This window comes from Paralichthys olivaceus, chromosome 22 (genome assembly GCF_024713975.1).
Source record: "Paralichthys olivaceus isolate ysfri-2021 chromosome 22, ASM2471397v2, whole genome shotgun sequence".
Lineage (NCBI taxonomy): Eukaryota > Metazoa > Chordata > Actinopteri > Pleuronectiformes > Paralichthyidae > Paralichthys > Paralichthys olivaceus.
Window position 1 is genome coordinate 3029968 of NC_091114.1, and position 25930 is coordinate 3055897.

At 40.7% G+C, this 25930-nt stretch overlaps 1 protein-coding gene and 1 long non-coding RNA gene across 28 annotated transcripts in view; one reads left to right on the forward strand and one right to left on the reverse strand.

The window, feature by feature from the left end:
* adam19a (ADAM metallopeptidase domain 19a) overlaps window positions 1–13933 on the forward strand; it is a 195635-nt gene extending 181702 nt beyond the window's left edge. Inside the window, exons 20-23 of the mRNA XM_020100203.2 lie at window positions 4164–4263; window positions 5363–5614; window positions 7432–7625; window positions 13094–13933. Of these exons, the coding sequence (XP_019955762.1) occupies window positions 4164–4263; window positions 5363–5614; window positions 7432–7625; window positions 13094–13145 (598 nt within the window). The 3' untranslated portion in view covers window positions 13146–13933. The remainder of the gene's footprint in view (window positions 1–4163; window positions 4264–5362; window positions 5615–7431; window positions 7626–13093) is intronic.
* On the reverse strand, window positions 6–23223 carry LOC109637675 (uncharacterized). 27 transcript variants are annotated; one of them, XR_011239882.1, is made up of 16 exons: window positions 22820–23211; window positions 22661–22733; window positions 18865–18965; window positions 17938–18170; window positions 17746–17867; window positions 17391–17454; window positions 16866–17131; window positions 16563–16703; window positions 16311–16474; window positions 15782–15882; window positions 12579–12675; window positions 12124–12335; window positions 9860–10014; window positions 6050–6234; window positions 4142–4276; window positions 6–4048 (listed from the first exon to the last, which is right to left on the reverse strand). It is a non-coding gene; the product is annotated as an uncharacterized lncRNA (long non-coding RNA). The 27 variants fall into 27 exon arrangements; XR_011239883.1 differs by having other exon boundaries at window positions 7–4048; window positions 16866–16947; window positions 17612–17867; window positions 22820–23209; XR_011239877.1 differs by having other exon boundaries at window positions 8–4048; window positions 16866–16947; window positions 17036–17131; window positions 17391–17867; window positions 22820–23208.
* Between the last annotated feature and the right edge of the window lie 2707 nt (window positions 23224–25930).

Sequence of the window (25930 nt, forward strand, 5' to 3'; positions counted from 1 at the left end):
TCTGTCTGTCTGTCTGTCTGTCCATCTGTCTGAGTCTTTCTTTCTCCCTGTCTGACTGTCTGCCCCTCTGCTCGTCAGCCTGTCAGTCTATTCATAACATATAAACACACAGTTGTTTATTTGTATTATGTCACCGTTGGATTTTACATTTGTCTCATTAAAATCTAAGCCCAGAGTCTGACCCACGAGGCCCATGTTATATTAGTTTTATTTTGTCCTTGACATACTGTCAGGCCAATGCAACACTTGGGTGGGCATGAGACCGAGCCAGTCAGACGGAGAAATAAATTACACACGGAAGAAAGAAATGTTTTGTCAGAGAAAACAAGCAATTTTAAGACATCCACTTTTGCACTTGTAAATAGATGTAGGAGGTTTTCTCAATGTATTGATATTTAACAGACCAATAGACGACATGACCTTACAGAAAAATGCATATAATTGAAATATACACTGTTCACCTTTTTCATTATTACTTAAGGTAATGAATCCTGGTTAGAATGAAGAAAGGAACAAAAAAACAGGGGTAGATAGAAGGAAGAAGTGAAAATATGGCAGGATGAATTAACAAAACAGGTCATTTCATTTTAAATCACAGAGGAAGTAAAGGGAGGAGGGTAGGAAGTGTTGAATAACGGGAAGGAAAGAAGGAAGTGCACATTGGCGTGTCCCTCAGCGGATCGATGTCTACGCCACAGCTTTCCATCTTCACATCAGCGTAAATGGTGGCGTTCTGCAGGTCACCTCCGTCACAACCAAACAAAATCCATGTCCTCATAAACCCCCCGAGCTTCCTTTATGAGCGCTGCCATATACCTCAGCTGCAGAGACAGCCTCGTCATAACACCGGCTGAGTTAGTGCCACTGAAAATACTCAAGTCGTCCACAGTGATTTACAGAAAAGAAATGTGTCTGGAGACAATCCAACATTACAGCAGCGTTTTAAAGACCCTGACCTTCCGAATGAAGACAGAGAAGAGTCTAAACACTGGTGATATTGGGCCTCTGCGGGATTTTATGGTGACTGCTACCTGAGGGGGACAACCGCGTGAATGAACGATATGGAAAAGTGAGCAGCTATGATGATTAAAATGACTCTTAACAGCAACGACTGCAACAAAAACCCCTCTGCTTTATTGGTTTTGTTCCATGGCCAATACTTTGAGTTCACTCACAGTTCAACAGTGGCTCGGGCTGATTAAAGGCCTTTCCCAGCACATAGTGTACATCCAGTTTGCATAGGAAGCCTTCTAATCAGCTAAGAGCCTGCAGTATATACGGCACATATACACTATAAGTTTGTATAGTGTGGCTCTCAGTTGTAATTCAATCCATGGCACTAGTAAATCCTTTCTTTGTAGAGCCTCTTATATTTAGGTTGAGTTGATTCAGCTCTGTAGTTTTCTGCAAATATATGGACGGTGTAACATGCTGTACACTTTACAGACTGAAAGTTAAAAGCTGCAGTTATCAGTATCTTTATATCAATATGGGATCAAATAGCTAAAGTAGCTGAGGTGTTGCCCAACAGAGAATTATCACTGATAATTAGGCTAACATAGAAACACATTTACCAAGAAAGTGTGAAATAAAACCAACCAAAAAGTGGAAACGTTGAATTTACTGCTGTGGATAAGTAAAAAATAACTTAAAATAAAACACAAAACTGACTTACAGTTGAAAAATAAATAACCATCCATCCAATAATCCCTAAGAATACAAGTAAATGTAGTGTGATCAGCAGTGCAAATGGTCAGTGCTGTAAATAGGTGATTTGACAGTTTTCATGGTGGTTGCTGCTGAGTTTGCACGTCAATGGGTTTCACCCTGCAGATTCGGAGGTTGTTAATTGCCAGCCATGTTGTCAGAGTCTTTTCCTCGTTGGTTGTAACCTATGGACAGTGTTTGTATATGTCTTGGTATAGTTGGCAGGTAGTTAGAAAGCATAACTCAGTTTCCAACTCCTGCTGTTTCTGCTAGAGTTTGGTCTGGGGGCTCGGTGTGTGTTTATAAGAGTCCCAGGATCAGCTGGCTGAGGGGGCTGCTCACTTTATTTAGGTGTTTGTAAAATGAGCTCGAAAGAATTTTGAGCAGTTCGTGAAAATCGCCCCTGCAGAGTCTCAGTTTGGTGTTAGTCCGATTTTGTATGTTTGACTTTTCAGTAGGAACAATTAGGTGGCACATTCCTTTTTTTCTATTCAGATCATCAACTGCCATATTTTTGAAGAGGGCTCATAAATTCAGGGAAAGGCGATGTTCACATAAAAAGTTGTGCTTTGAGCTAATGTGTGCTAACTATGTTAAAAACGTTTTAAGATTCTCTGAGCTGTGAATTTGCCACTTGCAATCAGAGGGCAGTAGAATAGTGTTGATAATGCTGTCTGACCCTGCAGCTGCCTCTGACTCACTCTGCCTCAATACAGTATCTTGGAGAATACATATATATATATATATATATATATATATATATATATATACACATATATATATATATATATATATTTCATGTCTTGGAGGTTGGTTTTTTGGAATATCATAATAGGTCAGTGCTGTTTTTGACTTTCTTCAGAGAGTGTCCTGTGTGTGTCTTCAGAGTGTTGTGAAATCATCACCATTTGAAAATCTGCAGAGCTTTAGCTGCTCACTGGATTGGGTCTTTCATGCAACGTCTCCTGGTGGCTCAGCTTCAGTGCTCCGATCGGCCTCTTTTTCTGCAGGAGCAGGCTGCTGTTTTCAGTGGAAAAGCTCTGATGAAGCCCCTGTGCACCATCACAGTTGGAGACCAGCTGGTGAACACAGTGGAGCGTTTAGATGCTTAACTGCCACCCACCTTTTCTCAGGAGGTGGTTCAGGGTGAATATCGGACACAAACATGACTCCACTCCAGCAGTCTACCCTACAAAATATAAATCATCAGCGTGAGGAGTGTAATGCAAACCACTGGAAATGAACAAGCTGTGCACACTGGTACCAGCCTGTCTGCAGATGTTCTCCCTTACACGCCTGTCTCCTTCTGAGAACACACATCAGCAAAAATGACAACAAAAACTTGTTTCCTTCCTTTGTTTGTCCAGATGGATCTCTCTCTCATGTCTAAGTGTTAAAGTATAACTTTATAACTTTTACCGAGCTATTAAGCGGTTTTCATGTTGAGAAACAACACGGAAAAACTGTCAATGTGTCAACACATAGCTGAATGGTGGATATTGCCCATGATCCCTAGCTTCCTGAACCAGAGGAGCTGCCGCTGTACCAAATCCACCAAACTGTGTTTGGAATTCTTGATATTCTAAAGTTTACTGGATATTGGAGATAAAAGCTGGATTTAATGACTCACTAGTCTTTTCTGTTTACCATTTAACGTCACTTGCACACTTTTTGCTGAAGGAAGCTCACTATTACTTACTAAAGTTACATAGAGCAAGAACTAACATTCAGTGTGAGGGATGGGTATTCATATTCCAACTCAGTGTTTCACTAAACTAATGTTGAACCTGCTATTTGAAGGTAAAAATTGCATATTGTATTTAGCCTGGCTTAGCATTAAGACTGGGATAAGGTGGGAGCACCAACCAGAACGTGTTGAACCACCCAGTACTTCTGTGCTGTGTCTCTGGGAGTGAAACATGTTGCTGAAAGCAGGCTACTTGATTTTGCTGTCAAAGCAATGTAACTGCTTTTATTTTCTTGTTTTGCTGTGCCTCTATAGTATAAATCCTTAGCTACCAGATAATGACTACAACTCTTTTCTTGACAAATAGATCTCTCATCAGAGATGAAGAATTATTATCAATTCCACTTACTAGGATTAAATATCTTTTTTATGCACAGTTTACCACTCAATGCTTAAATGTGCATGTGTGTGTGTAAAAGCTCTTGAGGTCCACCCAGTCCACTCAGCTCCACCTGACAGCCTCATCAGAAAGCAGCTCCCCATACACCGGCCTGAAACATTTAGGTTTCTCCTTCACCTCCTTGTTTCCTCTCACATCATCCTGCATGAGAAACTTCATGTTGACTTCTCCTCTTTCTCTTTTCCCACCTGGGGCTAAAAAAAAAAAAAAAAAAAAATCAATGCCAGATTGAAAAGAGTGATGACGCAGGACAGCGTTCGAGTGTCAGGCTCTGGTTTATTTTCAACCTGTCCTCATTTCTCTGCTCAGGGCGGAGGCGTCAGTGGAGAAAGGGAAGAACGGCCATCTGAATCCTGCCTTTCACCTGAAGGTGGTCGGACCAATCAACAAGGCGAGCAGCCACAAGGGGGTAAGTGGAAAGTCTGTAAAACAGGAAAAACAAGGAAGCAAATGGGGGTGACTCTTACTGTTGCTGTGTTTTTGTGAATAATGGGCCATACATGAGTTTAACCTTCAAATGACTTATTTTGACAGCAGCTTGTTACGTGCCTCCTCCCACACCTCCTCATCTGCCCTGCTCCGCTGTGCCTTCAGCACCTTTTCATCATGTTGTTATTTGCTTGTTTCTATAGCATCTATTTAATTGGATGGGTTCGAAGCGTGTGGCTTTAGGACACATTTGTCATTGGCAATGAAAGAGATACAAAAGATGCAGGAAAACAGGCAAAAAGAAGAGCGACAGGGACAGAAGGGCAGAGGGGATGAGGAGCACTGAGTCTTTCTGTGAAGTGAAGAGTAATTATAATGAATGTGGCTCAAAAACAATCTTTCATACACAAAATGTATCTCAATGTTCTTTACATTGACTGTAAAGGCTGACGTTGATTAATGCTAAATAATCCACTCACTATTTATAATAGATTGATATGTAGTCCTTGGCTAGTTTTTTCACATTAAGGACCAATCCCATATATTTCTCAGACATTGCTCCACAAATATTACATCTTTATAGTTATACTATATATAATATACTGCTTTTTCTTATACAGTGGTGAATTTATACCTCTATTCCTAATGTTACCTTATACTAAAGCACAAATACAGTAACATCCTAGCACAATAATCTGCACTTTGATTAGGTACATTTCTCTACAAACAATATTTCTGGATGAAAGTTTGGAATTTTGTACATATTCTCAGTATTTTTATTTAATTTCTTATTTTTATCCCATTTCCTTTTTTATTCTCATGTCTACCTCATTCTGACTATATGCTGCTGTGTCTTATCTAATCTAATTTCTAATTTTATTGTCGCCATGAGTTAATATGGGATAGTAACAGGCACAAGGCCAATATTCATTGTGTTGAAGAATTGTTTTTAATGGATAAAGTGACACGTAGGTAATCGGAGAATGCTGCTGAGGCAGTCTGTAAATTAAATGTTGGCTTGTTGACACTGGGTTGGAAACTGGTCTTAAGTTTCTTTGTTGTGTTTGTTTTTGTCTCAGCTTCCTCACACCAGCAAAGAGGTCCTGCCTCTCAGACCAGGCCTAGTGCCCAATGGCACTCAGCCAGTCAACATTGTGCGACCTCTCAGACCCACCCCGTCTCCCCAGGGCGGTCCCCGGCACCTCAAGGCGGTTCGCCCACCACTTCCAGCTGGCAAGCCCCCAGCTGCCCCACCCAAGTCCCCCCAGACCCCACAGAGGCTCAGCCCGCCCAAGAAACCTCTGCCCCTCAACCCAACACGATCTCCAATGGTAAGCCCCTTTCTGACCCTGTTGTGAACTGTAATCATGTGTAATTCAATTTAAACTACACACATAATATAAAAACTAAAGTGAAGCATCATCAAGACTTTTCACAGTGAGAGAGGGACAGTGTAGGGATATATTATGTAGCTTTTTTACTTTCAAATACGAAAAGTCAAAATAGAAATAAACAGCATAACGGATGAGAAAACTTTTTAAAACATTGTTTGATTTTCATTTCCTTTTTTGTATTACAAACAATGAAATCTCCTGAAAACAGAAAACATGTTCAACTTCCACTTTCATCTTAAAATGAGTTTTAAATTACACATTCAGGGCACAGGTGGTTTTTAAGGCAATGGGAAAAATACGTATTAAAATAGAGTAACGACAAGTAAAAGTAGTTCAGTTTGATTGGAGCATAAAAGCTTAAGGCTGACTCACCAAAAGTTTTAGTCCAACACTTTGGAAAGACCTGAACAAGACCATGGTTCAATACCATGAAGTGCTTCAAAAGGAAGCATAAGAACCTTAAAGTCAAGGAGTGTGATGAGACGCTGTGTGAATCATCATGTGTGTAGGTTTCCTTCAGTAATCCAGAGACAGCTCTCTGCACGTCTAGGGACACACTGCGAACACACACAGCCAAAAGCTCATTTTGTTGGTCCTTAAATGAAGCCTATTCGCCTGAATGTAAAGGAATATAAGCTAAAAGAGCACACATACTGAATCCATGGCAACATAAAACTTCCTGTTTACAGAGGGAGGTGGTGGACAGGTGTATTTATCTCACAGTGTCAGGCTTTAAGAGAACTTCCCTTTGATTGCAGCTAAATGCATGATTTGTAAATGTAATTGCCAAATACACGGAGCTAATGAGGAAACTGTTGGACTCTGTGTCACGGTGCTTCTTAGATGAATCACAGAGATTTCTTCTGAGGAAAAAAAACCCATAAATCTGCAGGATGAATATATATTTTATCTGTTTGCTTTCTTATTGATTAATCCTGTGAAATGACTCATCAGAGTGAAGTGTGAAAGGTCTTCACATTTGAATGCCTTTTTCATGTTTGTGTCCAATGCACAGTATCTCATGAGTTGACTGTGATGTGATCTCTGGTCAATTTTCATCCACTACCTGGGTGAGGTGGGACACGAGATCCTCTTATCAGCTCATTGAGCAGATTCATCCTGGAGTCATTCCAGGCTGACAGCTCTCCTTCCTGCTGCGTCCCAGGGATTTAGTTTTGTCTTCCATGTTGGCAGTGATCCCCCCATGCAAAGATGTCCTTTTTCTCCTTCATGAAAACTTTTGTCTTTTTTTTCTCCTTATATTATATATTTCAGACACCTAAAAGTAGGGTTGGTAAGTTGTTTCTAAAACATTTTTTTATTCTCCTGCACGCCCTAATAGCCATTAATAAATGTTGTCTGAAAAGACTTTGTATTTGGCCCTCGCATGACACAACCAATTAGAATGGAAAGACTGCCACTCAGTCACAGCCCCAACACAGAAGCAGAGACGATAGCAAGAAGTTAGCGAGTAACAGAAAAGTCGTCTTCTAGCGGTTGCCAGTCAGTGCACGTTCATCTGTTTTGGGGGCGTAGCTTTGACAAGGGGGTGGGATGAATCAATTGCATTTTTTCAAAGTGTAGCCTAAGCTTTCCAGGATAACTTGAGCTTTAAGTACAGTTTGCAAAATTCTTGGCAGTGTATAGTTGTTTATCAAGGCTAATTTGACATTAACCTGGCTGTTAGTTTGCATTTGAAAAGATCAATAACCCAATTGTCAATAATCAATCTCTCTGTTCTGCTTTTTTTTTAGTTGGTGTCTGAGCTGCAGCCCAGATCGTCCCCCTTCCCTCCTCAGAGGCCTCTCCCCCTCAGTCCAGCCAGAGGATCCTCCCCCACAGTGAGGCCAGGCCTGACTGCTGTCTCCAAACCCTCTCCACGCCTGCTGGTCATGATGCCCAAACCTGTGGGCAAAGTCTCAGCCATACCCCCTCTCCAAGCTCTCAGGTGGGTAATCACACAGCACTGACAAACTGTGGTGAAGTAAGAGTCTTGTGTTATCATTACTTCTCCCACTCAAATTGCAAGTGCACTTGTGGTGGTCACTGATATCACATAGAGTGAGTTCATTAGATTAAATCTGACAGACTTTGATCCCTCACACGTGGCTCTCTGAGGTTTCTACGTTGTGTGGTTTTGGGACGTGCTCCTGGCGCTGGTTGTAGCACGTTGGCTGGTGTTGCCTCCTCATATTTAGGGACATGATGTTTTTTCAAGTGGTGGAACAGGATGATTGGGTTTCCACTTTTTGTTATCACAACAAAGTTTGCATAATAGAGTGGGGGTGATACAGTAAAAAAAAGAAACGTAGAAACTTTCTGTTCTGGTCAGGCTCGCTTAGTTTACTCTCCAGCGTGGACGGACTCAGACAGAAAAATGCGACCTCTGTGTTTGATTATTTAAAATCCAGTGTCCACTCATCTCTTCAGGCTCAGGCGGTACTTTTGACACTTTGATCAGTTGGGTTGTTCCCTATTTACCACGCACCTTGTATGAAGGCAGCCGCTGAGATAGCAATTATGTTTTACTTTTTAATTTGCCACAAGATTTATTGTCTGTATTTATATAGCGCTCTTCTAGTCTTGATGACCCTGCATAGCAGTTTTAAAGTACAGTTTATTGCCATTCACACATACAGTGCATCTACTGTATGAGGGGAAATTTGGAGCTCAGCATCTTGCCAAAGGACACTTAGGCATACAGATGGGGAAGAGTAAAATCAAATCACTGCCCTTAAGGTTAAAGGACGAATGCAGTATTAAAAGGAGGTGCTGGGGTGGGGGCGAGTTGTAAAGTGGCTTGCAGTGGAAGCAGCTAGAGCAGCTAGAGCAGCTAGAGTAATATGTGTTTTGCCAATTGAATACATAGGAGTGATTAGCTGATTCTGGTCTCTGGTATTTTGGATCCAAAATGAGCCCCTCATTGAGTAGCTTACAGTCAGGGTGAGGATGGCTGTCTGGTCATTTCTCACCTTTCTCTCTCCTCATTTCCTGTTCTCTCACTACTCAGTCAAAAAAGGCACCCTAAAATACACCCTCCAAAAGATATTCTAAAAATTATTTAAAAAATGATTTTGGCCTGAGCATGATCTTGAAAAACTTTCTTCTCAGTCCAGGCTCGAGATACAATCTCAGTCAGTCAGCTCACATGGAGGAGACTGTATATTTGGTGACCAGGTCTTGTCGCTTGCTGCAGGCAAACACTGAGGTCAGCACAGCAGAGATAGAAGGAGTGATAATAACTCAGATTCAGAGCCTGCAGGTGGATGAAATGTTACTGTCCAGCAGCAGAGCTGAGGCCAGGCGACACCAAACACCCCGGCAGGTACCGCATCGCTGACGCCACTGCAGGAAGACAGACAGAGGAGCTTTTCACACTTTAACAAGTAGGCTGCGCACACTTTTTGTGGCATCTCAATCAACACTATGAGACCTGCAGTAAACACTGTCACTACTACGAGTCTTGTTGTCTTTAACCCCCAATCCATTTTCTGCAGCTTATGTGGATCATATTTAAGAGCAATTAATGCCATTAGGAAAGATTTAAAAGAGATGTGCCACATGGTCCTGGTTTTCCCTCACATTTTGATAGTTCAGCTGGGACGGGTAAGTGTTGGTTGTACAGCCAACAAACACAGTTAAGTTAATAAGTTAAACAAGTTAATAATTCATACTTAAATTTGGTAAAAAGTGGTTTACTGCAGAGTTTCATGTGTATAAGTGTGGTCGTTCCGAAAAACTCCTGATGTTCGTCTCGACTCAGCACTTAACATTTTTAATCTAATGCCGTCTTTTGTTGCAGATATACATTTCATTTGGAATAAGACACACCCACGCGTAGATGATACACTGCATTTCTATAGTAGCCGGCAGCGTTGTGTCCTCCACCCACTCGAGGTCATTGCTACCGTATATGCACAGTCCCGAACAATGTTTCACAGCTACAAACACTGTACGACAACACGGCACTGTCTACTAGAAACTCTTGTTTGCTATTGCGCTGACTTTAAAGTGACCTCGGAGGGAATGTTGCCTCCACCGCTAATGAGAATAGTCGTGCTGAAAAAGCAGCTGTTGTTTGTCTTTTCTTCTCCGCACCCTGACGTTCCAGGCCTGTTTGAAAGGGCTTTTTATGACCCAACTATAAAATTACAGAGAAATATTGCCACGCAATAGTCTCACCTTTCCATTTCACGCTGTTCTCTGTGCAGAGCAGGTGTGAGCACATAAATGATCCGAGTTTACAAACCATGCAATCCAATGACTCAGTCCTTCATCCGCAGTCAGTTTTCATTTCATCACCTGCAGACCAGTGCTTTTTTTCCATTGCACTTTATCTATAAACATAGAAAAAATGAATCCAAATATCAGATCTTGCTCTTGTGCCCCAGTTCAGATCTGGTATTACCATTTGTACTGAATGATGTGTGTTTGGTATGTTGTGATTGGATCTCTCTTCCTCGCTCTACAGCAAATTAACAAATAGATGATTTGTGTTTGTCATGAGCAAACAATGTTTTGTGTTTGTCATGAGCAAACAATGTTTTGTGTGTCAATTCAATTCAATTTTATTTGTATAGCGCCAAATCATAATATACATTATCTCGAGGCACTTTACATAGAAGATCTTAGATCACACTTTAAGAGCAAGATCTTAAAATCATATTAAATAAAGAGAAACCCAAAAGTTCCCACAATGAGTAGCACTTCATCACTTCCCTCTGTCTCTCTGCCCCTCCACATCTGTTTATTTATTTATTTATTTTAACATGTCATCATGTCAAAGTGTCACTTTGTCCTCCCATAGTCCCTCTGTCTCTTCTCTCTCTCTCGTTTCAGATAACTCTGGCACCGGGACTGCAGGACAACAACGACTACCATCACCATTGCTATCAATTACAATAACTCAGTAATTCATTAATATATATAATCCTACATTGTTATAGTCAGCCCTGATACTGATGGTGCCCAATTGTTCCCATTCTCTCTCTCTCAATTCAATTCAATTCAATTTTATTTATATAGCGCCAATTCATAATTTACATTATCTCAAGGCACTTTACATTTAAAGGTCAAGACCTTAAAACAATAGTAACATAGAGAAACCCAACAGTTCCCACAATGAGCAAGCACAGGTGACTGTGGAGAGGAAAAACTCCCTCATTAACAGGGAGAAACCTCTGGCAGAACCAGGCTCAATGTGGGCGGTCATCTGCCTCGACCGGTTGGGGTGAGGAAAGAAAAGTAAGGGGGGAGGAAAGGAGAGATGGGTGGAAAGCGGGGGAGAGAAGAGAGAGATGAGGTGGAGAGAGAGAGACCAGTGACAATTTGGCACCATCAAAATCAAGGCTAACCATAACAATAACAATGTATAGATCTACAACATGACTAGATATATTAATGAATTGCTGAGTTCTTGTAATAAATGAAGACAATGGTGATGGTGGTCGTTGTGGTCCTGTAGTCCCGGTGCCGGAGTTATCTGAAACGAGATAGAGAGAAGAGCCAGAGGGACCTGAAGTTAAAACTAATAAATAAATAAATAAACAGGGCAGAGAGACAGAGGGAAGTGAAGAAGTGCTCAGTGCATGATGGGAGTTCCCCCAGCAGTCTAAACCTATAGCAGCACAACTAAGGGATGGTTCAGGACTCACCTGATCCAGCCCTAACTATAGGCTTTGTCAAAGAGGAAGGTTTTTAGTTTTACTTTAAATGCTGGGACAGTGTCTGGCTCCCAAACCCAGACCTCATCTCTCTCTTCTCTCCCCCGCTTTCCACCCATCTCTCCTTTCCTCCCCCCTTACTTTTCTTTCCTCACCCCAACCGGTCGAGGCAGATGACCGCCCACATTGAGCCTGGTTCTACCAGAGGTTTCTCCCTGTTAATGAGGGAGTTTTTCCTCTCCACAGTCGCCTGTGCTTGCTCATTGTGGGAACTACGTTAATATTGTTTTAAGGTCTTGACCTTTAAATGTAAAGTGCCTTGAGATAATGTAAATTATGAATTGGTGCTATATAAATACGATTGAATTGAATTGAACTTTGGTGACTGTGGAGGAAAAACTCCCTCATTAACAGGGAGAAACCTCTAGAACCCTGGTTCTATTAAATAAAGAGAAACATGGGCGGTCATCTGCCTCGACCGGTTGGGGTGAGCAAAGAAAACGGGAGGAGGAGAGGAGAAATGGGTGGAAAAGAGGGGAGAGAAGAGAGAGGGATAGTGGGGAGAGAAAGACCGGGGACACTTGAGCATCATCAGGCACAATTCATATCATAATTAATTACTGAGATATTGTAATTAATAATAGTAATGATGTTTTTGTCCTGAGGTTCCGGGGTCAGAGATATCGGAAATGAGAGAGAAAAAGAGAGAGAGAGAGACTATGGGAGTACAAAGTGAAATAGTCAGGTGTGTGTAAGAGAGAGAGATATCTTTCCATCTCTTACTTGTCTTGTCGTATGTGGTGACACCGGTGTGGTTTTCTGGGACGTGCTCCACTGGCGCTGGTTGTCCGGACGCGAGGTTTGGCCCAGTTTGGCACGCTGGCTGGTGTCGCCCCCTCATATTCATGGGTTGAACGGTTGATTGTGTTTCCACCTTTTGCTTTCATGAGGAAGTTTTCATCATAAAGTGGGGATGATACCCAACACGACCCCCCCTGAAATGATATTGGACTTCAGGTCAGGTTCTTTCATGCTGGCTGGGCTAACTGCTACTTGATTTTTTACACTGTCTGTAATCAGCAAAAACATGTGAGGGAGAGAATAACACCCATTGTGACCATGTTTGTTGTGTGAATTCAAATATGTCCTCTCCTCTGTCCCGCTACACATTTTTGCACTTCTAACTTAATCACATACATTGATTTATATTTGGCCACGGACAAAACATTCATACTTACCTCCACTTATTGATTTTTCTTAACATTGGCTCAGCCAGGACACAGGGGAATGGCAGGTGTGGACAGGCCGTCCCTGCTTTCACAGAAGGGTCCAAATCTGCAGGGAAAGCAGGAGAACAGGCTTTAAATCAGTGTCTTTGGTGCTCACTTACTGATCGCTGGTATTTGTGCTGTTAATACCTGTTCTTATGATAATGGATAACTGATGGATAATAATAGATTTGATTCCCAGCAGAGTGGAGAGTCTGAGGCTGCAGTGGAATCACATCCCCTTTGCATAAAGCTGCAGTGTTGTAATGGGTTGTGGTCAACAGAGAGGAATGAGATCTACCAGGCTCTGATACACACACACGACTTGCTAGCAGGAGACACTGATTGTTGCTTTGGCTCTGCACATGGGATTTGTTGACATAAGAAAAGTGTAGAATATTTCCAGGCTTATTCTCTAAAACAATGTCAGTGAGTCATTGTGCTGCTCTATCAGTTTAACCTCAAGCTGGACTCTCTCCTTCCAGACTGGTCCCAGGTGCCAAACCAAACACAGCCTCGCCTCCGGCACGAAAATGACCTTCTCCTCCCCCTCATCCACCCTCTGAGGAGGCGGCGGCTGACAGCCTATTTGCACTAAAGAGACTTTGGCTCGAGAACCACGGAGCTGTCTCACACACCAGAGGAGGACGAACACAAAAGTTGAAATGGAGAGTCGAAAGAACAAACAGGACTCATACCAGTTTAGACTTCAAAATGAAAACTTACCCCCACCCCCTTTTCAGTTTTTGCCTCCGCCCAGAGAGCTAACATTTACCATGACGCGGTTTCGCACGGAGGCCTTGCAGACTGAGACAAGTGTTATCGAATGGGGGACGGTCACATTTGCCAAATCTCTTTTTTTTTTCTCTTTGTTTGTAATTATTATTTTTTTAATGCTGTCTGTGTAAAAAAAAAAAAAAAAAAGCATCTTGTAATGACAACCGTTTTGTTTACAGTTTGTTTTACGTCACGTTTTATGATTTGTGTTATGTGCCAAAGAGGTCTCTTCATAACTGAGGTGTGTCCCACACGCTTGAAAATCTCCTTAAGTTTACCACAAGCCTGCCTCTCCACAACTGTAGGTTTTCTAATTTATTGTATCCTATGAGGAATGTCTAAAATACAACATGGAGATGCAGAGGCCTATCAGGAGGAAGGAGAGCCAATCACATCGCAGCTTCTTTTCAACACTGTTTACATGGTGGAGGACTCAGTGGATGCTTGTGATCTGCAGGACACACCTCAGCCACTCATGTTGATTTGAATGTCTTTTGCTGTGTGTTATGACTTTTAAATTGTTACATAAAATATTTTTACTAAACGAACAACACGTTTATTTCATTCTCTCTTTTTGTATTTAATGTTCAATTCAATTTTATTTGTATAGCGCCAAATCATAATATATATATTATCTCAAGGAACTTTACGTAGAAGGTAAAGAACCTTAAAATAATATTAAATATAGAGAAACCCAACAGTTCTCACAATGAGCAGACTGTGGAGGAAAAACTCCCTCATTAACAGGGAGAAAACTCTAGCAGAACCAGGCACAATGTGGGCGGTCATCTGCCTCGACCGGTTGGGGTGAGCAAAGAAAAGAGGGGAGAGAAGAGAGAGGGATAGTGGGGAGGCGGAAGTAGGGGAGAGAAAGACTGGGAACAGTTGAGCGCCATCAGGTATCAGATCTGACTAGTTAAAATGTAAACAACAGTGTAAAGACTATCAATTATTCTTGATAACAGGCAACATTCATATCATAATTAATTACTGAGATAATGTTATGCTATCTGGTATGGAGGACGAGAAATTACTTAAGTATAAATACATATATGTATAAATAAATATGGAAATAAAATTAAGACATTTATTTATTTCCACTTTTTTTTATTTCTATATTTCTGTGTCCATATGCAAATGAGTAAGGGTGGTCCTAACTTCAGTCTTGAGCAGGATTGGTCAATTAAGCGATCCAGACAGAAGCAATCTGTTCCTAGCGAATCTTCTGTGTGTGTGTGCCTCCTCCACTCTGACCTGCTCTCACTTTAACTAATAAACTCTCATCACTAGTTAATTCTGTCAGGACCTGATCAGTACATGAAGTAACTCAGTACAACATGAGAGGAGACGCTCACAGTCAGGACTCAGTGATAAAATGACCAGAGCGACACGCAGACATGGTCAGACACCATGGATTAATAACTCAACACATGATCGTGTGTTTGTTACTAAATCATCTAAAAAAAAAGAAGATATACTATTAACTCGTTTTTAAGTGTGAACTGACTCAACACTGCAAACAACAACTACTGCACAACAGTCAGCACTGACAGGCAAAAGTAGTCGAACTGGATCATCACACTCCTCTGACCAATCCTGCTCAAGACTGAGGTTAGGACCGCCCTTACTCATTTGCATATGACACAGAAATACAGAAACAAATAAATGTGAAAATAAATAAATAAATTGGGAAATAAAATTAAGACATTTATTTATTCCCACATTTATTTATTTATACATACTTAAGTCATTTCTCGTCTTCCATAATCTGGTGGTGTATGACCCAACACACCTGAAAACGCACATGACCACTCACAAAAACTGGGCATGCGCCTGCCGGTGTACACAAGAAGCATTTGGTTTTTAGTTGAATATTCAAAAAATAGTTATTCTCATACACATGTCAACAGTTGTATCAAAATGCAGAATTAAACTTTACAACAGCTGTTATTAAAGACAACAGGGTCAGCAACGCTTATAATAGATCTATGTTGTGTTTTACTCTGGTAGCCGAAGCTAATGAGGGTTGTTTTTCTCAAGGGTAGGTGTAACCAGTTTTAGTGTTATAAAAGTGAATTACATTATAAAAAGTTAGACTAGTAATAAGACCCTGGTCCGAATCAGAAGACACTAAATTTGTTAGGAGCCAATATGTTGAACACTAATAATGAATCAGGCAGAAGAATAAATGTTGAGTAACCACTCTTGTATTTTTACAGCGAATAACGGAAAATATACATGAATGACCAAAATTACCAGAAACAAAAAGTGTGCACGCAGAAAATTAATTAATATTGTCCATTGGGGCCCTCATGAACTGAAAATTGTTGCAGGTGCACCTGTTTTTAAAGGTTCATGGAAGTGTAATGTAAAAGTATGTGTGTATGAGGGTGTACCTCCTTTGCTGTGATTCTTCCTCAACGTTCCTGGCTCTCCATCTGTCACGACCACAATCTCGTCCTGGTCCAGATTTTCCCCGTCCTCTCAAAAACCTGACCTATAAACAAGGTCATATCTATTAAACTCTATTCTCAGATGCATTATCAAAGGTTTATGTCAAATATGCTAAATATTGCAAATCTCACACATAAATCCTCAATCTTATCAAACCTCAAAACTTTTTGGTTGTACAACATTCAATGTTCAAATATATCAAATGTGAGCACTAAACATTCAAGAACTCATATGTTAAACTGTTCATGTGAACAGTATTCAGGGTTTTTCCTGGCTAAAAATGAGGTAATGGTGGTACCTGATCAGGGGCTCACAGGTAAACATGTACCGTGCATTCAACTGGCTCAAGCAAGTGTTTAACTAGCAGCCTATTTTAGGAGTTGTAATTACATGAATTAAAAAAAATAACAAGTATTTTAAAGCATATTCATTTATTTTTTATGTGCTTTGTTTAGCTTTCAGTTCATTTACCTGGCAGCACAAAGCACAGCCAGTGGCAGAACATGTGACCCTCCTTGGTTTCATCCTGTAGAGTCTTTGTACTCAAAGACCTCCTGGTTTGGACCATCAATGGCCACCTTACAGCATACATCCAGGTGCCTCTCCTTAAGACTGTTGCACAGGGGTGTTTTTATCTTAAAAAAAAAAAGGTTCATGCATTATAAAGTTTGCATTATTCTGGTGTAGACATGAATTGTGATGGTGTTCTCAATCATATCTTACAATCTTGAGTGCAGAAAATAGCCTCTTAACATCTGCTGCCGGGACAGGTGCTGTCAGGGCTATTGCAGCTGCAATGCTGAGAGCAGGATACAGTAGAGAGGGTTCAGGGGAAACAAGCCATAGAAGCACCTCCTCCAGTGACTTGTTGTGAAGTAGAGCACAAGTGAGAACAAAGACACAAACACTTGATATTTATTTATCCAGATAATCATGTGAGAATTCCATTCAAATTCAACATTTTTAAAGAAAAAGGGCAATTTTTCATGTATATTGGGTGAGTTGTGATTTATTGATTGATTGTACCATAATATGTCATGCCATTCTAAGCCAGGTAAATGTGTTGAGCCATTGCGAGTCAAAACCACTGGCTCTGTGTTTTTTAGACCTGGAAAGAATAAAGAGTTACTGTAAAATCATTATAACGTCATTTATATTTTCAACTTATATTGACACCGCAATGACTGCCTGAATACCCTCGGCTTGACTCGCTGTCCTGCAGTGGGGCTTCACTCTCTTCATCACCCTCGTCTTCGGCTTCTGGCTGAGGCTGAGCTGTATTGCTTACGTATCTGACAAATTTACCACATCTCATCAATAACACAAATTATTGCATTTTAGCTCCCTGTCTTCAGTGTCTACACTCCTTCACCTGTCTTGTCTCTCCTCTTCTCACACTTGTTTTGTAAAAAATTTGCTGATCTTACATTTCGCCATACCTGCAAAACTGATATTGTTAACTAACACTGGTAATATGAATTTATGTAGCATGAAACATTAACTTTTTCAAAGGAACTGGACGTGTTTGGGTGCAGAAGAAACAATAGTAACCCTTTTTTGTTGATCTGACATCATCCGTGTTTGTTGCAGTGAAAACTTCCTCTTCTTCGTCTCTCTGGATGTGGCAGTAAAAGATGCTTTGTTTGACATGTCGGCCGGTGCTAATTTCGACACAACGCTGCCGCCACCACCACTACTGGTGGTTGCGTGCAATTGCAGTTACATATGAATGAAATGACAGATCCCGACAGGGAAACGCTTGGTGAAATTACCTATTGAAAACCAGCCGTGAGCTAGTGGCGGTAAGGAATTTGGCGGTGGCGGCCGCCACCAAATTCTCTATGCAGGAAAAACCCTGTTTAGGCACAGTGCGGGGGGAAAGAACTCGTGCTTTACAAAGGAATACAGTCCCCGAGCTGTTGGTTCAGTCCGGGCTTGGAGAGAGAGGTCCGCAACAAGAGTAGGCAGAATCCTCCGTATCACATCTGTTGCTTCCTTATTTGACTCCCACCTGGTAGCGTTCCCTTCCTATGAAATTCATGGATGAGTTTCATCGTTTTCAAAAAGTAAATATGTTAATTATCAGAATACTGCTAACCTGTAGTTTGATTTGGGGCAGTTCAAAAAGCCTCTCCATTTCTTTGAGGCTGTTAGTCCTGTTGGGGGAGGCCTGGTAAAACCAGAAGATAGTTCAGACAGTTCTGGCATATATGGTGCTCCCACCTTCATGCAGTCAGACACAACAAGATTCAAGCGATGTGCCACACAGTGCACAGTTATGAGTCCTGGAAATGAATCCTGTAGTCTTTTTCCAACTCCGTTTTCTCTTTCCTAGGATAATTAAAAAATGATCACAGACAATTAAAACCATAAAAAGCACAAAAATTATTATTTATTACCAATTAAACTACTGCTGACCAGGGACACCCTTGGTGAAATTACCGATTGAAAACCAGCTGTGAGCTGGTGGCGGTAAGGAATTTGGCGGTGGCGGCCGCCACCAAATTCTCTATGCAGGAAAAACCCTGACAGTATTTAATAATACTTATGGTAAGTAACAATTAACATTCAAAGTATCATATATCATAACCATATCAAACCAGACAAACATGTCGGATAAAGTAACAGTACACATGAGTTTGTTTCAGAGGTATCAAGGAAGTGTGCTTAATTACTCCTACACTATAGGCCTACAAGTGCGAGTAGGTGCTCAATTGACCAATCCTGCTCAAGACTGAAGTTAGGAGCACCCTTACTCATTTGCATATGATACAGAAATACAGAAATAAATAAATGTGGAAATGAAATGAAAAATAAATGTTGAGTAACCACTCTTGTATTTTTACAGTGAATAAAGGAAAATATACATGAATGACCAAAATGACCAGAAACAAAAAGTGTGCACACAGAAAATGAATTAATATTGTCCGTTGGGGCCTTTATGAACTGAAAATTGTTGCAGGTGCACCTGTTTTTAAAGGTTCATGGAAGTGTAATGTAAAAGTATGTGTGTATGAGGGTGTACCTCCTTCGCTGTGATTCTTCCTCAACGTTCCTGGCTCACCATCTGTCTCGACCACAATCTTGTCCTGGTCTGGATTTTCCCCGTCTTCTCAAAAACCTGACCTATAAACAAGGTCATATCTATTACACTCTATTCTCAGATGGAGGGTTTAAATGTCAAATATGCTAAATATTGCATCAAACCTCACACATAAATCTTCCATCTTATCAAACGTCGAAGCTTTAGTTTTTAGTTGTACAACATTCAATGTTCAATTATATCAAATATGAGCATTAACATTCAGGAACTCACATGTTAAACTTTTCAAGTGAACAGTATTTCAATAATACTTATGGTAAGTAATAGGGATGGAACGGTATATGAAAACCGTCCGAACCGTTCGGTTCGACTGTCTCGGTTCAATTCGCGTCTGTTGCGTTCGGTTTATGTGCTGCTCCTTTTTCTCATAGGCGAAGCATATACACTCCAGAACAAAAGGTGGCGGTACTGCGCCTAAAGCCAACCACCAGTAGTAAACAACAAGAAGAAGCGAAGCAGCGTAGCCGGGTGTAGCAGATAGAAATAGAGTATTGGGTCAGTTGTTGTAGAGAATAGTGTGGGTATGGCGTGTGGGAAAGAGCCAGAGTTAGAAGATGCGCCAGCAGCACTTTATAGGTCTGCTGTGTGGGACCACTTTGCATTTAGTGACCTACGACGACGGCGGTAACAAAGTTGTTGACATAAGTGCGACGGTGTGCAAGCATTGTGCAACACGTGTTGTTTACGCTAACAGCAACACAACCAACATGTCAGCTCACCTGCGGAGACATCATCCCAGTGAGACAATTGGCAGCGCAAGGAGGAGAGGGAGAGAGTCTTTTTAAACAGCCATACGGTGACGAGTCAGATAGGGTGAAATGCATAACTAAAGGAGTTGGATATTTCAAAGCCAAAGATAATGCAGCCTTATTCCGTAGTGGAGGGTGCGGGATTCTGTTCTATGATTAAAGCACTGGAGCCACGATATAAAATCCCCTCCCACAAACACTTCAGCAACACGGTAATTCCCGCACTTTATGAAGAGACCCGACAAGGAATTGTTAAAGAGTTGTCTGACACAGCCTCTGTAGCGCCAACCAGTGATGGATGGACCTCCAGGGCTACTGAACGTTTCCTGACTGTGACTGCCCACTACATTACCTCAGAATGGGAGATGAAAAGCTCCGTTTTACAGACACGCCCCCTTTATGAGAGCCATACAAGCGAGCATCTCTCTGAAACACTGACAGAAGCAGTGACAGAATGGAAGTTGCTGAGTGGCAGCAGCACAATCCCTGTTACTACAGACAATGCCAAAAATATGGTGAATGCAGTCAATGCAACAGCTGGACTAGGGCCACAAATTGGCTGCTTTGCACATACTGCTAATCTTGCAGCCAAGAATGCAGTCTCAATAAGTCAGGTATCCCGGCTCCTGGGGAAGATGAGGAAAGTGGTGACATTTTTCCATCGGAGCACAACAGCCACCCACGCCCTAAAAACTAAACAGGAGATGCTGCAATTGCCAGTCCACAAACTAATACATGACAACCCGTTGGAACACAACATATGACATGCTGGAGCGTTATTTGGAGCAGCAGGCTTCCATCTATTCTGCTCTGATGGACAAGGATGTTAAGAAAAATGTCAAAGAAATTGCTGTTTTGACTGACAGTGAGGCGAAACTGGCAGAGGACCTAACCAAGATTCTCAAACCTCTGAAGAATGTAACAATGCTTATGAGCACGGAAACATCTCCTTCAGTGTCCATGATCATACCTCTGCAGAAGATGATACTAAAATCCATGACACCCAGTGAAGAGGACAGCTCCACCATCAAAGATGCTAAGGCAGCCATCACTAAAAACCTGGAAGACAGATACAGGGACCTTGATCTTCAGGATTATCTGCACAGAAGCACAGCCCTGGATCCAAGATTTAAGTCCCTGCCCTACTTGGAAGAAGACTCTGTTCAGAAAATCTACAGTGTTGTCACCAGAGAGATCATGGAAATTGAAGAGCAGGTATTGTTTTTTAAAACTCTTTAATTAGTACTAAATTGAATGTATTTTATCATAATTACCATTTCTCTTTTTTTAAACTAAACAGAATATTTGAGCCTTTGCATTTTTTTTCTTTTGTCATTGTACAGTAGAGCATATAGTTTTAGTGTCTTTGCTGCTATGACAGTGTTTGTTTTTATCAATATTTTTAAAACTACCATACTATTTGTCATTTTATAATGCAGGTTCAACCCAGAGAAGCCCAGGTGGCCAGTTCATCCTCAGCTGGAGAGCAAGAGGCATCAGAAGAGTCATCTCCTCCTCAGAAAAAATCTGTCATGGCAGAGCTTTTTGGAGAGCTCTTTACATCAGAGGAGGGAACCACCAAGTCTTTGTCATAGATCACTGAGGAGGAGGTCATGTCATACGGGCTCACAGGATGCATTCCTTTGGATGAAAATCCACTTGCATGGTTGAGAAGCAACGAGCATAAGTATCCTCATATTGCTAAATTGGCTCGACGTCCAGCCTTATTTCTTTGATTGTATTTCAAACACTGCACTTTAAGTTCAAGAGGAAAAAACGGAGTTTTCCATCAGGGAATTGATACATGTCAACATTATTTTTGAGTTAATTTCAAACAAAGGGACCTCAGTCTAGTGTTGATAGAGCCTATGCTTCTTTGTTAAAGATACTTTACAATGCATGATACGATACAAAACTTTGTTTGCCAAATAAATGAAGCACATATTGGAACTAGCAATGTCTCCTGTCTTGCAGTGCCAGAATCTCACCTACGTTTAACCTAAGACTGTCACAATGATGTATCAAATGTCAGACTGCTTCATTCTTTCAGTTTTAACCTGACTATACAAGACATAATTGATTTTCCTAACGATCAACATATACCGAACCGAAAACCGTGACCACAAAACCGTGAACCGAACCGAACCGTGGATTTTGTGAACCGTTCCACCCCTAGTAGGAAACCATTAACATTCAAAGTATCATATATCATAACCATATCAAACCAGAATAAAATGCACAAATAAAGTAACAGTACACATGAGTTTGTTGCAGAGGTATAAAAGAAGTGTGCTTGATTACTCCTACACTATAGGCCTACTAGTGTGAGAGAAACTTCACCAAAAACTACCCTTCAGGTTACTTTACATCAGGGGTCACCAACCTTTTTGAAACTGAGAGCTACTTCATGGGTACTGAGTCTTACAAAGGGATACCAGTTTGATCCACTCTTCTGAAATAACACATTTGCTCAGTTTGCCTTTAGTTATATATTATTATTAACGATAAATGATACTCATCTATGTGAAGACACTGATCACGTTAATGATTTCTCACAATAATTATCAACAATGACTTAACAAGGTGGGAAACAGATAATATCAATATATTAATCTCAGCAATTTAAATTTTCAGATGATTCCTTCTACAACATTTCAAAAGAAAAATGTCCCATTTTCACTAGCCACTGACAAACTCTTTTAACAAATCATAGTCAATAATCAACTTCAATATGAGAATAAACATTTGACAGTATAGAAAATAAATAATTCAATTGAATTAGAAACGCATATCAAATTTAAGATCAGCTCAATGGTGAGTTGTGTTGTTTGGTCTGCGGGCTACTCCGGTGGTCCTTGGCGGCTAGCTGGTGCCCGCGGGCACCGTGTTGGTGACCCCTGGTTTAAACCCACCACACTGCGACACAACAGAAAACAGCATCAGAGCAGCTACAGAGACTCGGTCCTCACCGTTGCTCTGTGGTCCAAAGCCGAGCACAGCGATGTAGAAGCCTGCAGCGGCTCTTCCAGGTGGAAGGTTAGCCTGCGGGACCCAGAGCTAGCATTAGCATGGACGATGACGGCTAACGAGCATTTTTTTTTTTTTATCCGATAAACAACTCGTCTTACTGACGTCACTTGTCTCCTTTGTGTAGTCACTCGGCCCCGGACTTCCAGGAGGTAAGTGTCCTGGCTCTCTCTTTCTCTTTTCACGGTTTAATTCCAGAGTTTTCTCTTTTTTCCCTCTCAGCAGCTAGCTGCCCTCACTGCTATGGCGGAGAGCAGAAAACTCACACCTGGACTCCACCTCCGAGCTGAGTGGCCTGCGTAGCGGTGCATTCACACGCAATAGGACGTTTAAAACTCACCGATGTAATCAAATCAAATAAAGAAAATAAATACCCTCTGTCTTTTTCTATTGGTCTCATGCATTTGTGTGTTTTTCCACCAAAAAAAGACTTGATTGTTTCCAAACATCAATGTTTCTGTCCATCAAGACTAAAGGGCAAACAGTTCCAGCAGCCTTAACGAACTTTTCAGTTTTAGCGGCTCTGAAACTCTCTTGGAGACTGAGAACATGTTTTTAGAAGTTAAAAATTATAGTGAAACCCAGTGGGTCCAAAATTTGTCTGATCGGAAGAAAACTCAAGAAGAACCAGACTCAATGTGGGCCGCCATCCGCCTCCACCGGCTGGGGTGAGAGGTGGGTGGAAAAGGGTGAGAGAAGAAAGGGGGAGACCAGGAGCTGTTGTGGAAACCATCATCTTTAAGCTCTGTCTAATTGTCAGTTATAATGAAAATAATAAGCGATTTTCATAAATGTAATTTCGTTGTTCATGATACCACCAATTATTAATAATGATAATAACAGTTGTTATTGTTTCTCATTACCTTAACATGAATGAGGTCATACTCAGAATAAGCAACAATCAGTCTAAGATGTGTAGTATCCTGACCTGTCACATTATGACAACGATAACAGAACTCTGGATGTGATGATGTGAGTCATAATCAGACACTATGCTCTGGAACATGTAAAGGGGAATATGAATGGAATATGCTATTAGCAACTCATGAAAACACCATAATCACGTTGCGGTCCACTGTCAATGATTAACATTGGCTAGCTGTTACCTGTAAAAACAAACAGTGAAAACATTGTAATTAAAGTTCCTGTAGGTAACAATTCATTAACCATAATTACAGTAGAAGGCCAGCAGATAAAGATTATCTTAACAAAGTTAACAACTCACACCACTGTTATTGATTATCCTGCATTCTCCTAGTTTATTAAATGAAGAGCTCAATATTTATTTAAGTTATTTAAGTGTTAATATTAAGTATGTTTAAGTGTCTGTAGGCTGTCTGTTGCAGGTCCGGTTTATGTTCAAATACTGTCAGGTTGCCTTTTTAGTTGGCCATTTGAAGTTAAATAGCAGTATATATAGATATATCTATATCTATATCTATATACAGTCTGTAATTTGGCCAAGTGATATACCTTATTTCTAATACTTGCATGATTGGAAATGTAGCATCTAGTGCTTTTAGAGCCTTACACATATTATAGACTTAAAGCCTAAATATCTCATCCTCTAGTGCTTTGAGTTCAACCATTCTTTTTAAATGTTTCCTGTGATATGTTCCTTCTAACTTTATGAAAGTGCACATTCAGGAAAAATACTGAGATTTTAACACCGCAGATCACCTTGTGTCAAGGTTTTATTCTATCTAACCTCCAGGAAAAATGTCGGTGATTCTCTGGAGCGGGCCTCCATTGTCAGAGTTCTTTATTTCCTGTGAAAGGTTTGCTGTTACCTGTTCTTGTTGGAACATTCCACATCTCAATGTGTCATTGTAGGTAAAAGGTAAGCAGAGGTCCAGTACAAATAAAACTGTGGGGGCTGGTGTGTGATTGCAATACAGCTCAAAAAATATTCTCTTACACTCAGGGTGCTTCGCAGAAAGCTACTTTACTCAAGGACAAGCTCAGTGTCTTGTATTAGCCAAAAACTGCTGCAGCTTCCATGTGACAGGTTAACAGTATCAATCAATCACATTTTATTTGTATAGCCCATATTCATGAATCCCAATTTGTCTCATAGTATTTATATAACGCTTTTCTAGTCTTTATGACAACTCAAAGCACTTTAAGCATTGTGGGTAATGTAGATATCAAGCTTTGACATGGGAAAATAAAAAAAGGATATATCAGGTTGTGCTGCATCATTTTGGTTAAAAACTGTTGTTATAGATGAGCAGAGTTAAATTGGAGGACCACTGTTTAATACTGTATTTATGACTTTAATACTGTAGTATTAAAGTCATAAATACTTACCCTGCACACTGCTGCATACTCCATTGAGGTAATGCTTTTTTTTTCAACTGTAATGATGCCCTGTCAACCTGACATCATTTATATAATTTATACCATATTAACGAAATCATACAGGAATGGATTTATTTATTTTTCTTATTAATATCAGCTTTAAATTGTCTATTATTTGTGGAGATATTGGAAAAAAAAAATTTTTTTACTTCCCCTTTGACCAAACAGCTAAAAAAAAAACAGGGAATCATTTCGAGATACGCTCACAATGAAAAATGAATGAAAAATGATAGTAAATTAATGAAAATCTATCCGTAAGTTGTTTTGTATGCACACACACACACACACACACACACACAGGTAAAAACCATACCCAGGGAAAAAAGCTTTTGTAAACCTACTGACTGGCAAAAAAAGCTATTTCAGACGGCCAACACAAGTTTATTGTTGTACTGGTTGTACTGGCCTTCTTCCTGACTTTGTTTATGGTAGAAACAGACCCAACCGAAGTTTGTTGCCCTTTTATTCTAAAATAAAAAAGCAGGGTAAAGACTTGTGACAGGGTCATGCTCAGTAGCACTTTAGTAGATAAAAGGTTTGAACCCCTGTAGTTGAAGGGCTCTTTTACCATCCCAGTTTAACAACTCGTTGATGTGGACGTGAGCTGTAGCTGCAAGATTGAAGGCTAAAAAAATCTGTCTTTTTATGTTAGCCCTTCTTCATGTCTTCACTGTTCTTTGTAAATAATTCTATCTCATAGCTTTGTCATGATGATCTTATAGTTCTTGGCTGATGAGCAAGAATGAAGGCTTTACATCGAGGGTTGTCTCCACTGTTACCTGCTCTTAATGGATTCTACTCTGTTGGAAATGAGATATCTGCGAGAGGCAGCCCTCTCCTCCCTGGAGTCT